We start from the raw sequence: 16,773 nt of genomic DNA on the forward strand, positions 1-16,773 counted from the left end.
TTCACCCGTTTTCCAGGTTAATTCAATTAAATATGTATATAATCATGAATTGCTCGATAATCCCTCAATGTTACATAAGGGGGAGACTGATACCTAGCCCTTACTACCATACTTTAAGCTTTCAAAATAATATTTAGTAGCAGTTTGGGAGCAAACATAGTGGATAGACGTTCCCAGATATAAACACTAATATTTCAGAATATGGAGAAATTCAGTAAATATATTCCAATGCATCATACAATATCAGCTACATCAATAAGAAAACTAACTTTCCAAAATATATGCTCAAGGTTCACTATTACACATACGTATTATAACAAAAAAACCTCTCGACTAATTACTATTGACAATCCCTGTTTTACTTGGTAAATTTGGGGTGATCTTATCAGAATTTAGCTGGGTCGAATAGAATATATATTTGATTTTAATCTGAAAAATAATTAGGGAACTATGGAATTATTGCAAAAATAAAACTAAGTCAATCTGTCAGGTTTTACTTGTAAAAAAATATTGTTTTCCACATTTCCCCCTAACCTGATGTACAAAAACAAATTTGAACATTAAAGTTATATAAAAAAAAATACAGATGCTAAAGATCAACTTTTATTGGGAAACTATAAAACCTTGTCAACTGACCTTTAAACAGCATTATAATTTAGGACAAAAGATTATACATTGTGCATTATGACATTAGTTATGTTTTTGTCACAGTAATGGGATGCAAACTAAGCATGATTATCTCTGATAAGATTTTGCTTTACTTTTGTTATGTCCCAATATATTGATAATATTTAATTCCTGAGATGAATTACCATTTACAATCCATGTTCAATAGTGTGGTGATCTTGGCAGAGTTTGACTGCATAGAACTAACATTTCAGCAGCACACTTTGATACAAAACAATGAACAATGACTAAATTGTGATCACACTCAACATATATATCCATATCGACATTGAAATGCACTGCACGCTATACATAAAACATCGGCAATGTTAGTTTCACTACCACTTTGCAAAAAAAAAGCCCACGTTAAATGCAGGGTGAAATTCCTGCTAATCTGCCACAATGTACCAAAGCCATTAAACTTGTGCAACATCATATCATGTTGCACAAGGTTGACCTCCATTTCTTATACCTGCATCAGCTTAAGATGATGTCAATTTAGTGGCAATTAATGCAGAATCAGGAGCAGCCTTGTGCTTGCAAATTATGAGAACAGAGCACTACAGAGGCAGGCCAAACTAATTTCATATTTAAATCCAAGTGCGAAAACATTAATCCCCATTGATGTGAGGTAGGTTATCAGTCACAAATGACATCCAATGCGACTGACCGTGGTAAACTATCTTCCTTCATTCTTCTTGACTTATCTGCAGCCTTTGATACGGTTGACCACACCATCCTCCTCCAACACCTCTCCTCTGTCATCCAGCTGGGTGGGACTGCCCTCGCCTGGTTCCATTCTTATCTATCCAGTCATAGCCAGAGAATCACCTGCAATGGCTTCTCTTCCCATTCCTGCATCGTTACCTCTGGAGTACCCCAAGGATCTATCCTTTATCCCCTTCTATTTCTCATCTACATGCTGCCCCTCGGCGACATCATCTGAAAACCACATGTACACTGATGACACCCAGCCCTACCTCAGCACCACCTCTCTCAATCCCTCCACTGTCTCTTATTTGTCACGCTGCTCGTCAGACATCCTCCAGTCCTGGATGAGCAGAAATTTCCGCCAACTGAATATTGGGAAGACCAACTCTTCAGTCCCTGCTACAAACTCCATCCCACTCCCTGGTCACCATCTGAAGCTGAACCAGACCGCTCGCAACCTTGCCATCCTATTTGACCCTAAGGTGAGCATCCGCACATATCTGCTCTATCACCAAGACCACTTACTGCCAACTCTGTATCATCATCCATTTCCGTCACTACCTCAGCTCAGCTGCTGCTGAAATCCTCATACGTGTTTTTGATACCTCTAGACTTGACTATTCCAATGTTCTCCTGGCTGGTCTCCCCTCCTCCATAAACTTGAGCTCATCCAAAGCTCTGCTGCCCTTATCCTAACTCGCATCAAGTCCCATTCACCTATCACCTCTGTGCTCACTGACCTACAGTGGTTCCCGGTCTGGCAACCCCTCCATGGCCTAGCCCCTCCCTATCACTGTAAGCTCCACCAGCATACAATTCTCCAATATCTCTGCTCTCCTCCAATTCGAGCCTCTTGCTCATTCCCGATTTGAATCGCTCCACCATTGGCGGCCGTTTCTTCAGCTGCCTGGGCCCTAGGCTCTGGAAACCCCTCCCTAAACCTCGCTATCCTCCGTTGGACGGGCTGGTCCTAAAAACCTACCTCTTTGACCAAACCTGCCGTAATATTGGGGGGGAAAAAAATCACGAGTTGGCAATTACATCTGTGTGCTAAAACAGCTTTAATAGCTGCTGGAACTCATAGGTAAGCTGAGCTGTAGATCTGAAGTTCGATCTGAAATGAACCAGCTGCTGTGGTTATCCTGTGGCACAGCTGGTCCCATCTGTTTATCACTGATGATCCATTTGTTCAAATAAAATATTTAGGTTATTGGGAAAAGTGTTGTGGAATTGGCCCGTATTAGGATCTGAACATTTATACAATATTTGTTTCACTGCATCTACCGACAAACTATTGAAACAGTCCTGCGGTCTAAAATATATGACTAACTACACAAATGTTAGTCACTCTGTGGATTCAATGGGACTTGGTTAAAATATGTGTCTGTGAAATCAGCTTTTAAACTTGAAAATTATAGGGTTACTCACTTGCTCAGCAAAAAAGATGACACAAAATTCTACATGCAATCAAATTTCAATTAGTTATTGAATGGTACAGTACTGACCATGGTTAAGCAACGGTAGTTCTACAGCCGGAGACCTTAATGATTTGATTTACAGTTGACAAAAGAGGGTAGCTAAATTAGCTAAGTACAAATATCAAACAAATTAGGCTGTGAATAACAATTGTTATTTTTTTTTAGAAAAATGTATTTCTGTACATAAACAAGGTAAGCAGAACAGATCAGAAATACAGGCAACCAATAATATTTTAAAATAGCAGTAATTTCCTCTCTGACTTTTTTTCTAAACTGTTTAATTCTAGACACATTTTCACACAACTGTGGGGCTTGGTCTCAACATGCAACACATTTCCATCGCCTGAGCCTGTTTAGATCAGAACTTTAAGACACTAAGGAAGAAAAGCACAGCAGCAATCACTTGAAAAACATTCACAGTACGAGCTATGATTACTCATTTGCAAAAAAAAAAGCTCCTTTAAATAAGAAATAGGATTGGACAGTCAACAGGCTACTGTTGGTAGGTGTTTGTACAAGTTGAAGCTTTTCACTCCTGGCATCTCAGACCTTACTGGTTGCATGTACTCCAACACAAGCATAGTTACACGAGAACATTCGTAACGCTTCACTGCGACTGAAATCTATGATCAATTCATTCATCTACACTTATATGCTTTTCCTATAGCTTATACACCCTTCCAGTTTACTATGAATTAAAACTAACTTCTTTGTTCTAACATATGGGTTTTCCCCATGCTGTATTTTGTATTATAAAAGCCACCTTCCTATTCATTGTGAATCTTAGCAATGCATCGCATATCATTACATTCAGATGAGGAAGGCTATTTGGACCATCTTTGTTCATGTATTGAGAAAGACCCTACGGTACCCCTACAACATTTAACTGTTGCCCAAATGTTTCCAGGATTTTCACCTCTGCTATCTACCCAGAAGCCCATTTCATGTGTTGACCACTAAAAATGTGAAGAACTTCCTGTCATCAGTCCAAAATTAGTCTTTTATTTGTTCAAATCTGTGTCCCAATGGCCTACAGTCACAGTTTAATTTATAGTACTGTATTCCAGACCAACTTTTTCTATATTGTTTACTTTATACAACTCTATAAGATCATCTTTTAGTCACCTCCTTTCAAGGTTGTAAAGCTCAAATTTCACCCGTCTTTCCTAATATTTTAGTTCTCTAACACTACTGGTTTTCTTGTGCCTTTTTTGTTCAGGATTTGAATGCTTGCCTTGTGTTGGTGACTAGAATTGGAAACAGTGCTCAACATGTCTCTTAGTCTCTCTTAGTAATTGGGAATAAACGCCATCCAACACTGGGATTTATTTGTTTTGGGCCCTTTCAGCCTGTCCTGAACTTCTATGTCCAAATTGTTAATTGTACTTGGATTATTGCTATTTGTTTTTGGGACGGGGATACTTAAAAGGTTCAAACTGGGACAGGTTTAACTGTGGAGCAGTGTTACCTTAAGGGGTTTGGTTTATTTATCCTATACACAGGCTCTTAATTTGACCTCATTAAATGTCAACCTGCGCTCTTTTTGGTCAAGTCACCATATCAGCAAAGCTTGATGAATTATTGCTCTCTCTGATGCATGGGTGGATTATTTGCGAATACACTGCTTTATAACTTGAACAAATAGTATAGACCACAAAGACCAAAAGTGGAAGGAAAGAAAATATCTTTTCTTTTAAAAAAGGAAAAAAAAGAGGGGATGGGTTTCACCACCTGATACTTTTTATACACGTCAAATAAATTTCAACCACAACTGACAAGAAAAATATTTTTTTTTCCCCTGTTTATGAGCTCATGCCTGAGCTCTTGCTCGGCCTGGCAATACACGTGATTTGTTATGAAGGGATAGTTGGAATTGGTTGCAGTTAAATAAGCAATGGAGATAAAAGTGGATTTCATTTCTAGTGTGACTGACTTTCAGAGTTGCACACCTCCATCAAGAGGCAAAAACAAAAACAAAGACCGTCGGTAAAAGGCCCTCACCCGAGGGGCCGTGGCTCAATCCGCGACTCCCGGCTGCTTTCTGTCCACCTCAGCCGCCGATCTCCGTAGCTGCGCCTACCGTCTCGAAGGCCCATTGCTGGACTCCCCTGCTGCCTCGGAGACAATGACCCGTCTCCGGACGTTACATAGGGCGGGGTCAGGTGCTGTGGACGTTCAGCCTCAAAGCCAGGCTTTGGCGGGCCGGATTGAATCCATTGGCGGGTCAGATTTTGCCCACCATCGGCCTAGTGCAATGTAAGATTTCCCTCACCTTCTGTGTATTTGGCCTGCATCCATAGTCAAAGCAACATTTCTGGCACTGTGTGTTGTACCTTATCCCAAATCCGGTTTCATCATACAATATCTGCCTCTCAAACCATTGGGCTTTGAAATTATGCTGCACGAATAATAGTGTACAAACACTTAACAATTCCTTTGTCTACTATTTTAAATGAAAACATTACCCCAATTAAATAAATGGGCCAATACCTCTGTGAAACAGCAAAGAAATTTCACATGAACATGTTGAGCATAATTTCAAGGCCTCAGAGTGTTGAAGTAAAAAATTGGTATTAATGGTCTAGTGTTTCACTTAGAACAGGGTAATTCTAGGGGTGGATGTTATTGAAATTTCCTTCAGCGTGCTCTGGTAATAACAAACTTAGCCACATTTGGTAATTAATTTATTTTCTAGTTACTGAATGCATATCGTTTGATTAATATTTGTTATTACTCCATGTTCCCAACATTATGCTATGCCTGGTAAATATTATGGCCTGCAGCTTCTGCTTAATTGCGCTGGTTTGTGTCGCAATCGGCCCAAAAGATCACAGAATTTTTAAGCACAAATTGCATTGAGCGCAACTCGAGTTTCCTGTGATCTTTTGCGCTAGTTTTAAAAATGACGCGCTAGAAGCAGGCCCACAAAACTGGCCACGCCCCCCGGGTGAATTAATCACCACTGGGAGTTTCCGCTAATTGCACGCCGTTGAGGCGGCTCTAAAAATTAAGCTGGATCTTTTGGGCGCAAGGACACTACAGTAATAGGTACGTTTTGAAAGATTTTTGAATGACTTTTAATTTACTAAGGAACTGACTACTGTACCTCAATCTAACTAAAAAATAGTTTTGTATATATTTTAAGTCATTTTCACAGATTTAAAATCAGGTTACTCACAGGTGGTGGATTGACACTGTGATTTAAAATGCTTATTTTTCATGATAAACCCATTTTCAGCTATGTTATTAAAACTTTATCAAGGAGATATATATATATATATATATCTTTTAAAGCAAATTTAAAAAAAAATTACAGCCCGGAATTTGCAGTCAGCGACGAAGCAAAGGCCCACAGAGATCTGGCGATCTTTTTTTAATTCAGTCACAGGATATGGATGTTGCCGGCAAAGCCAGCATTTATTACCCATCCCTAATTGCCCTCGAGAAGATGGTGGTGAGCCCCGCCTTCTTGAATACAACTGAGTGGCTTGCTCAGAGGGCAATTAAGAGTCAACCACATTGCTGTGGGTCTGGAGTCACATGTAGGCCAGACTGGGTATGGACTGCAGATTTCCTTCCCTAAAGGACCAGATGGGTTTTTAACGACAATACTAGCTTTCTATAAGAACATAAGAAATATGAGCAGGAGTAGGCCATTCGAGCCTGCTCCGCCATTCAATAAGATCATGGCTGATCTTCTACCTCATCTCCACTTTCCTGAACTATCCCCGTAGCCCTCGATTCCCTTAATATTCAAAAATCTAACAATCTCTGTCTTGAATATACTCAACGACTGAGCCTCCACAGCCCTCTGGGGTAGAGAATTCCAAAGATTCACCACCCTCAGTGAAGAAATTTCTCCTCATCTCAGTCCTAAATGGCCGACCCCTTATTCTGAGACTGTGACCCCTGGGTCCAGACTCCCCAGCCAGGGGAAACACCCTCCCTGCATCTACCCTGTCAAGCCCTGTAAGAATTTGATATGTTTCAATGAGATCACCTCTCATTCTTCTAAATGCCAGAGAATATAGGCCTAGTCTACTCAATATCTCCTCATAGGACAATCCCCCCCCCCCCAACTCCCATCCAAGGAACCAGGCTGGTGAATCTTCATTGCACTCCCTCTATGGCAAGTATATCCTTCCTTAGGTAAGGAGACCAAAACTGTACACAATACTCCAGGTGTGGTCTCACCGGGGCCCTATATAATTGCAGTAAGACACCTGGGGCTGGATTTTCATTGAGGCGGCGTGTAGGAGGTTGTAGTCCCGCCTCCATCGAGTTGTGGCCAACCCACACGATTTTGACTTGATTGACCTTGTTGAGCCTGCCAAGCGGGCTCAGCAGGCCAATTAAGGGCCACCCAGCAACAAGTGACGTCACAGATTGACATTTCATCTGTCAAAAGCTTTTGACAGATGAAATATCAGCATTTGACAGCTGTTTGAAGCTGTCAAACACTGACAATCTGTACTCCAAGTTAATACCTTCCTCTCAGGCTGATTTAGAGATCTCTCCAGAACAGAAAGCTGAATGCTGCAACTTTTGGCAGCTCGCGGCTATTCTGCTTTCTGTGCCGGTGAGATGAGGGACTCCCGAGACATGAAGGAAGGAAGGCTGTAAAGGTAAGTAAAACTTCTTTAAATACACCAAACACACTTCCCTCTGAACTCATGCACCCATCACTCACCTGAACACCGAACATCTCGAACCCTCCAACCCGATGGTCCGCCTCGTTAAATGGAATAAATGGGTCATTTTCCAAGTGGCCGGCAGTGACTAGTGGGGTACCGCAAGGATCGGTCCTAGGACCCCAGCTGTTCACAATATATATTAATGATCTGGACGAGGGAATTGGATGTAATATCTCCAAATTTGCAGACGACACAAAGCTGGGTGGGAGGGTATGCTGCGAGGAAGATGTCATGAAACTCCAGTACGATTTGGACAGGTTAGGTGATTGGGCAGAAACATGGCAAATGCACTATAATGTGGATAAATGTGAGGTTATCCACTTTGGTGGCAAAAACAGGAAGGCACATTATTATTTGAATGGCAATAGATTGGGAGAAGGGGAAGTGCAAAGAGACCTGGGTGTTCTTGTGCACCAGTCACTGAAGGTAAGCATGCAGGTGCAGCAGGCGGTTAAGAAGGCAAATGGTATGTTGGCCTTCGTAGCAAGAGGGTTCAAGTACAGGAACAAGGATGTCTTGCTGCAGTTGTACAGGGCCTTGGTGAGACCGCACCTTGAGTATTGTGTGCAGTTTTGGTCGCCTTATCTGAGGAAGGACGTTCTTGCCATGGAAGGAGTGCAGCGAAGATTCACCAGGCTGATACCTGGGATGGCAGGAATGACGTATGAGGAGAGATTGTGTCGATTGGGCTTATACTCACTGGAGTTTAGAAGATTGAGAGGGGATCTCATCGAAACCTATAAAATTCTGTCAGGCCTAGACAGACTAGATGCAGGAAGGCTGTTCCCGATGGTCAGGGAGTCCAGAACCAGGGGTCATAGTCTAAAGGATAAGGGGTAGGACATTTAGGACTGAAATGAGGAGGAATTTCTTCACCCAGAGAGTGGTGAACCTGTGGAATTCTCTGCCACAGAGGGCGGTGGAGGCCAGTTCATTAAATATATTCAAGAAAGAGTTGGATATATTTCTTAAGGCTAAAGGGATCAAGGGATATGGGGAGAAGGCAGGGACAGGGTACTGAATTTGAATGATCAGCCATGATCTCATTGAATGGCGGAGCAGGCTCGAAGGGCCGAATGGCCTACTCCTGCTCCTATCTTCTATGTTTCTATGTCTATGTTAACTTGGCGTGGTTTGGAGCCGTCGGGAATCCCACACTTCAGCAATAAAAATAGGGATTAGGCTAAAAACTGCCCGTTAACTACCTGTTAACAGGCAGTTAATTGGCACGAATCCCCTTCCCGCCTCGGGGAGGTGGGTCCCAGCACAGGTCGGGTATCCGCCTTCTTTGAAACTGGCATGGAGGCGGGTTGGGGGCGAGATGGGTTCATGCCCCCCGATTGAGATTTTAACCTCCCACACGCCTCCAATCCCGCCTCCACAGCCCAATGAAAATCCTGCCCTTTTACTCTTATACTCAAATCCTCTTGTAATAAAGGCCAACATACCATTTGCTTTCCTAATTGCTTGCTGTACCTGAATGTTAACTTTCAGTGATTCATGTACAAGGACACCCAGGTCCCTCTGAACACCAACATTTCCCAACTTCCCACCATTTAAAAAATACCCTGCTTTTCTATTTTTCCTACCAAAGTGGATAAATTCACATTTCCAACTTTATATTCCATTTGCCATATTCTTGCCCACTCACTTAGCCTGTCTCTATTCCCATGAAGCCTCCTTGCATCCTCCTCACAACTTACATTCTCACTCAGCTTTGTATCATCAGCAAACTTGGGGAGGGGAGGAGGGGGGGATGGAGGGAGGGGAGGTGGAGGGGAGGGAGGGAGGGAGGGGAGGGGTGAGGGGAGGGAGGGGCGAGAGGAGAGGGGGGAGGGAGGAGAGGGGAGAGGAGAGGGGGGGGAGAGGAGAGGGGGGGGAGAGGAGAGGGGGGAGAGGAGAGGGGGGTGGGGAGAGGGGGGGGGGGGGAGAGGAGAGGGGGGTGGGGGGAGGGGGGAGAGGAGAGGGGGGGAGGGGGGAGAGGAGAGGGGGGGAGGGGGGAGAGGAGAGGGGGGAGAGGAGAGGGGTAGGGGGGAGAGGAGAGGGGGTGGGGGGGAGAGGAGAGGGGGTGGGGGGGGAGAGGAGTGGGGGGAGGGGGGAGAGGAGAGGGGGGGAGGGGGGAGAGGAGGGGGGGGAGGGGGGAGAGGGGGGGAAGTGAGGGGGGAGGGGAAAGACACCGCAGCCAGTGTCAGAGCAGTAAATAACTGACCACAACTTCAGGATTTTCACGTTTAGATGCTCATGTGCTACATCCTGAAGTTGCGGTCAGTTTCATAAGGGCAATAACAGTGAATCGCCAATAGCGCCCAAGTGGAAACTCTAAGGGCCCAAAGAATATCAAATATTTCAATAAATATTGAAAAAATGTAGTTATTAATTCTAAAATCAGAAATAGGATTGGACAGTCAGCAAATAACTATATATAGAGGTTTGCTGTTTTGTCAGATTTTACTGCTTGCATCTACTCTAAACCAACTGTAGTGTGAAGGCCCCTCTTATTAGGGCTGCTCGTCTCATTTTTTACAAATAAATATAACATAAAAGGTATAAGAACGTAACACCGAATTAATTAAATTAATTAAAGATTGTAAATTAGACCTTCGACAAGAGCAGACTAACAGCATATTCAAGGGAAAAAATTGCCTTGCTGAATTATTATTTATATGCAACTGGCATGCTTCGCAAAATAAATTAATCCCAACTCTACAGAGTTGGTGGCATTTGACAGCAACTAGTGTCCCCAATAAAGCATAATAGTTGCAGCTATTTCTCTGGCATAACTGCTTCGAATATAATGGGACACTTGATGATCCATAATCCTGGCACTTATGGAAATCAAGTTGTTTCCTAATGAAATTTAGCATAGTAGCCTATTAATACGTAGTACATTAGATAGGTAAATACATATATTCCTAGATTTCTCTATTATTTTAGATTGGAAACATTTCACTCATAAATCACTGATATAAATGCCACTGTGCTGTTATGGTGATAATGAATATTTCAGTGCAAGTGTGTTGGAGTAAGGGACAGAGTTGATTAAACAAGGAGCTTCAAAGCAGGAGCATGGACAAACCAACAAAGGCTGTTAAAGGATTTCTTGTGCTTATTTTGCACTGATACATTTTGTTCCAGGAATGTAGGCTTTTAACATTCATGAATACCTACTCTTGTGGTCAGTTATATTGATCCTTCACAATAATTAGTCTACAATATCAGTTAAAATGATCTAATTGTTACAGAATATACAATAAAAACATACCAAAACGATAAAGCTGTATGGCAGCTAACATGCATCTAGCGAACAAGGCAGATTGACTGAAGCAGTACTTACCCTGAGATGACTGAGACTGGATAAATGTTTTAATAAGGGTGTCAGTAGCCTGTGTGTAGAGCGACAGAGCATACCGTAGAGATTGTAGATCTGGGCTCTTTTCTAAGAAGGTCTTCTTCAGGCCAACTCCACCCGCATGGAAATATTGCTGAATCATTAAAGACACTCAGTCAGCTCCATGAATCACATTTGAAGATCACGAAATTAAAGTTTCATACGAGATAGCAAACCAGGCTAACTATGGACAATTACTCTTTTTGGTTAACATGTGCTATTACCTGCATTACAAGGGCTGCCTGAAATTGTATTGATAAAGCAAAGTCAATTGCAATATTTGACAGAGAATTAGATAAACACTTGAAGAAAAAATGTTAATAATGCAACAACAGGGAAATGGGTTTACAGTAAATAGCTGCAATGTGGAGGTAGCACCTGAACAGGGCTAATGGGCCAAATAGGCTCCTTCTGAGCTTCTCCCTAGATAGTTTTTATATAACACATAAAAAGGTGAAATTATAATGATTTCGATGTGTTCTTTTTAGTCCTCCATCTCAACATCATGCTCTCTCTCCTGGGTTCACTGCCCTTCCATCCTCCTTTCAACTCCCCCTCCCTATAAACTCCCCATCCCATATTCACAGCCACCCCCCTTGACCTTGTCATCTCACGTGGCCTTGCTGCTCACATTGGGCCAACATTTGCGATCAGAGGCTTCCCGCGGGCGGACGCCTCCAACCTGCAAAATGTCTACGAAAGTACCTGGTGGCCCGGGAGGTACAGAGGCTTGCGATCCTGGGCCTCTCCAGGTCCGCGCGGGCAGAGCCCCACGTATCCCAGGGGCGCAAGCAGTTCGTAGGCGCTCCTGGGATCACGTGGGCTGGTCCAACCAATAAAAGGGAACCCCCATTCATACTTTTAACAGTTCTGTATGTACGGAGTACATACTAGCCTATCGGGCCAAACTTCCTCTAAGGTTCCCTCCTGCCCTAGCCCTAAATTTGCATCTTTCTCTAGTTTTTCCTCCTATCTCCCCTCATGCCCTCTCCGAGCTCATCTTGTCCGTGAAACCCACCTCCTGCTCCCTCGACCTTATTCCCACTAAAATGCTGACCACGCAACTTCACTCCCTGGCCCCCATGTTAGCTGATATTGTTAACAGTTCTCTCCCCTCAGGTACTATCCCCCTCCCGTTCAAATCTGCTGTCATCAATCCTCTCTTCAAAAAAACAAACCTTGACCCCTCTGACCTTGCAAACTACCGCCCCATCTCTAACCTCCCCTTCCTCGCCAAAGTCCTTGAATGTGCTATCACTTCGCAAATCCGAACGCATCTTTCCCAGAACTCCGTGTTTGAATCCCTCCAATCAGGTTTCTGCCCCTGCCACAGTACCGAAACTGCTCCTATCAAAGACACAAATGACATCCTATGTGACTGTGGTAAACTATCCCTCCACGTCCTTCTTGACCTGTCTGCAGCCATTGACACGGTTGACCACACCACCCTCCTCCAACACCTTTCCTTCATTGTCCAGCTGGGTGGGACTGCACTCGCCTGGTTCTCTTATCTATCCAGTTGTAGCCAGAGGGTAACCTGCAATGGCTTCTCTTCCCGCTCTTGCCTCTGGAGTCCCCCAAGGATCTATCCTTGGCTCCCTCCTATTTCTCATCGACATGCTGCTCCTCGGCGACATCATCTGAAAACATGTCAGGTTCCATATGTATGCTGACGACACCCAGCTCTACCTCACCACCACCTCACTCGACCCCTCCACTGTCTCTAAATTGTCAGACTGGTTGTCCGATATCCAGTACTGGATGAGCAGAAATTCCCTCCAACTAAAATATTGGGAAGACCAATGCCAATATCTTCGGTCCCCGCCACAAAATCTGTTTCCTAGCCACCGGCTCCATCCCTCGCCCTGGCAACTGTCTGAGGCTGAACCAGACTGTTCGTAACCTTGGTGTAATTTTTGACCCCGAGATGAGCTTCGGACCTCATATCCGTGTCATCACTAAGACCACCTCCGTAACATTGCCCGACTCTGACCCTGATTCAGCTTATCTGCTGCTGAAACCCTCATCCATGCCATTGTTATCTCTAGACTTGACTATTCCAACACACTCCTGGCCAGCCTCCCATCTTCCACCCTCCATAAACTTGAATTTATCCAAAACTCTGTGGCCCGTGTCCTAACCTGCACCAAGTCCCGTTCACCCATCATCCTTGCGCTCACTGACTTACACTGGCTCCTGGTTGAGTAACGCCTCGATTTAAAAATTCTCATCCTTGTTTTGAAATCCCTCCATGGTCTCGCCCCTCCCTATCTCTGTAACCACTTCCAGCCCTCCAACCCGCAGATATCTGTACTCCTCCAATTCTGGCCTCTTGCGCATCCCCGATTTCAATCGCTCCAACACTGGAGGCCATGCATTCAGCTGCTGAGGCACTAGGCTCTGGAATTCCCTCCCTAAACCTCTCCGCCTCTCTTTCGTCCTTTAATATGCTCCTTAAAACCTACCTCTCATTTCCCTTAATATCACATGTGGCTTGGTGTCAAATTTTGCTTGATAACGCTCCTGTGAAGCATCTTGGGATGTTTTACTACGTTAAATTCGCTATAAACACACACACAATTTGTTGTTGTAGTTTCATGCGTTTCATCTCAGCATGGAGGGAACTAAAACGTGTTCTAGCCTTACAAAGGGCATAGTTTAATTTGGTAATTAAAAAGTTTTAACGGGTTGACTATCAGGCTCAGTGCTGTGGAAGAGCAAAGGATTTTGGGGGTTCACATGACATTAAAGGCTCTGGTTGATAAGGCTGTAACAAATTGGGGCTATTTCATTAGACCAACATAGATTATGGGGGCGATATGGAGATAGGTGTTTAAAATTATGAAAGCATATGACAGGGTAGATAGAAGCAGACCATTTCCAGTAGCTGAGATCGCAAGAAAAAGGGCTGTAGGTACAAGATTAAATGTAAGAGATTTAGAACAGACAGGAGAAACTTCTTTACAGAGAGTTGAGAGACTATGGAATTCACTTTCAGGGTGAGTATTGAGGCAGAAACTATGTCAACATTCAAAATTAGATTGGATAGGCGAATGAAGGGAAATGGAAATGGGGGGAAATATGATTAGAATAATTTACTCGTGTGGAGGGCAAATGCTAACATGGACTGGTTGGGTTGAATAGTCTGTTTCCATGTTGTAATTTCTATGTGGATCCCACGGCAAGAGTTTTCAGTGGCATCACCCACTCTTCCATGTCACAGAGCATCCAATTAAAAATGGGCTATTTGCCATCATTTCAGAACTTTAAATGACATTAATAAAAACACAATTAAAAATTAGTACCTACAAGATTAACGATTTAATTCGTTCAGCAATATTACAAGGCATAGCTTCTTTAAAGTAATTTATTGTATCACTGTCATGGTTTGGGATGAGTCAAAGCACCATTAAATATACCAGGAAAACAAAATTATTATTCAAAGTGCTTTGAAAATGGAGTGAATACTTGGCAGTTGTCAGGGAAGACAGTTACAGGAGGCAATTTACTATCAGAGGCTTTTACAGGGCAAAGTACACAAATCTAATCACATAAAGGACAGTGGAATCACACAATCATTTATTATTTCATTACAGTGATTTACAAAGGACTGAATCACTATATGAAATCCATCAATCACATTCTATAGGTACCTTTGCTAAAACTACCATATCCATAGTGTAGAATTCATTGACCAGTTAATCATCTGATTGGTTGAATGGCCTTGTAAACCCCAAATAAGCTTAATCTGCCAGTACTGGTCAGAACACTCACTGTCCAAATTGGGAGAGCCTCAGTCAAGATGGCTCGGAATTTGAGGCTGGGTTCAAATGCTAGATGACCAGTATTGTTTTTGACCTCCATTTTACTACAAGGACATCAAGAATAAGGAAACAAAAATAATACAAAATTAAAACAAAAAAAAAATTACATTTATTCAGTGTAACAATACAAGTAAGAAAGAAAGAAGAAATTAAATCATTTTAAAAAAAATCAGACATAAAAACAAAGGGCTGGATTTTAATGGGGAAGGCGGGTTGGGGGGGGGCGGGGGGCTCCGAGGCGGGCGGTAAACCCGGGAGAATGGTTTTCCCCGCAGGGCCTGATTTGCATGGAAAGCCTCCATTTTCCACCGGTAGCCAACCAGATTGAGAGGCTGACTGCGGGTGGGTGGGCTTACGGCACTAGGCTGCACAGAGGAAGGAGGGAGGGAGGGATCGCGGGGCAGCCGGAGGAGCATGTGGTGGGCAGGGGGGGAAGGGAGCAGGTGCGAGGAAGATCGGGTGGCAGCCATGCGGAAGATCGGGGGCCGGGCAGCAGCTGGAGAAGTATCAGGGCTGGGGGTGGGGGGCGGGCGGGGTTGCGAGGAAGATCAGGAGTCGGGGTCAGCTGGGACAGCGGGGGGGGGGGGGGGTGGGGGTGTATTCTGCCGAGGATCGCTGGGCGGCCGGAGAAGCAGGTGAGGAGGCGGTCTGCAGAAGTTCAGGGCTGGGAGAAGCACGGGGAAGGCTGGAGGAGCAGGGGAGGCCTCAGAGCCCTGGGGCGGGTGAAAGCGGCGGACTGGCCGGGGTGGGTGGGGGGGGTCTCCAGTCGCGGGGGTGGGTTAAGCAGGGACCCTGAATCCAGGAGGCAGGTGTAAAGGCACTCACAGCGCCAGAGACCCGGGTTCGAATCCGGCCTCGGGTGACTGTCTGTGTGGAGTTTGCACATTCTCCCCGTGTTTGCGTGGGTTTCCTCCCACAGTCCAAAGATGTGCGGGTTAGGTTGATTGGCTATGATAAATTGACCCTTAGTGTTAGGGGGATTAAATACGTGGGGTTACGGGGATAGGGTGGGATATGTGTTGGTGTAGGGGTTACGGGGATCGGGTGGGATATGTGTCGGTGCAGGCTCGATGGGCCGAAAATGGCCTTTATCTGCACGGTGGGGTTTCTGTGATTCTGTGATTGTGATAACATGGTACCAGGGTGGTGAAGATCTGCTGAAAATTGTGAAAAGCGACATGGAGAATTTGAAGCCACCAGAGCATTTGAATCTCACAGAAAAAATAGACTACAACTGGCAGACTTTTAAACAGCAATTTGAACTCTACATTGCAGCCATCGGATTCGGTACGAAGCCAGACGCAAGGAAGATAGCGTTGCTGCTTACGGTTGCAGGCCCACAGGCGATAGAGGTATTTAATACATTTGTATTTAATCCAGTGGAGAACAGAGAAAAATTAGAAGATGTGCTAAAAAAATTTGATGCACATTGCTCTCCCAAAAAGAATGAGACCTATGAAAGATACATCTTCTGTTCTCAGACACAGCAGCAAAATGAGACTTTTGATAGCTTTATAACTGATCTGAAACTGAAAGCACAGACATGTAATTTCTCTGAGCTGAAATCATCCATGATTCGTGACCAGATTGTGTTTGGTATTCATGATAAAAAAAGTCAGGGAACGTCTTTTGAGAGAAACCGAACTAAATTTGGAAAATGCGGTGAAAATATGCCAAGCCAGCGAGCTAGCTCGAAAGCACGCGAAGACTTTCAGTGAAATCAATAATGATGCGATTGTAATGAGTGAAAATGCTGCTGTCGGTGCTGTGTCCTACAAGGGGAAGAAACGTGGGCAGAACAGAAATGAAAAGCAATCGGAGGATGAAATTTTTAATTGTAAACGCTGTGGTTACAAACACCAGTTAAGACAATGCCCAGCGTTTGGAAAAATGTGCACAAAGTGTAATGGAAAGAATCACTTTGCCAAACAATGCTTTTTAAAAGTAAAAACAAAGAAAGGGCAACGAGTTAATGTAATTGAGGACATTGATTTAAGTGAGACATTTTTTGT

General features: G+C 43.9%; 1 protein-coding gene across 1 annotated transcript in view; it reads right to left on the reverse strand.

The window, feature by feature from the left end:
* The window catches only part of LOC147108174 (protein unc-13 homolog A-like), a 470,724-nt gene that overhangs the window by 11,931 nt on the left and 442,020 nt on the right, over positions 1-16,773 (reverse strand). The window contains exon 37 of the mRNA XM_086004706.1: positions 10,884-11,031. Within this exon, the coding sequence (XP_085860832.1) occupies positions 10,884-11,031 (148 nt within the window). The remainder of the gene's footprint in view (positions 1-10,883; positions 11,032-16,773) is intronic.

Source organism: Somniosus microcephalus, chromosome 13 (assembly GCF_052327205.1).
Source record: "Somniosus microcephalus isolate GS21.2 chromosome 13, FLI_Smic_1.0, whole genome shotgun sequence".
Lineage (NCBI taxonomy): Eukaryota > Metazoa > Chordata > Chondrichthyes > Squaliformes > Somniosidae > Somniosus > Somniosus microcephalus.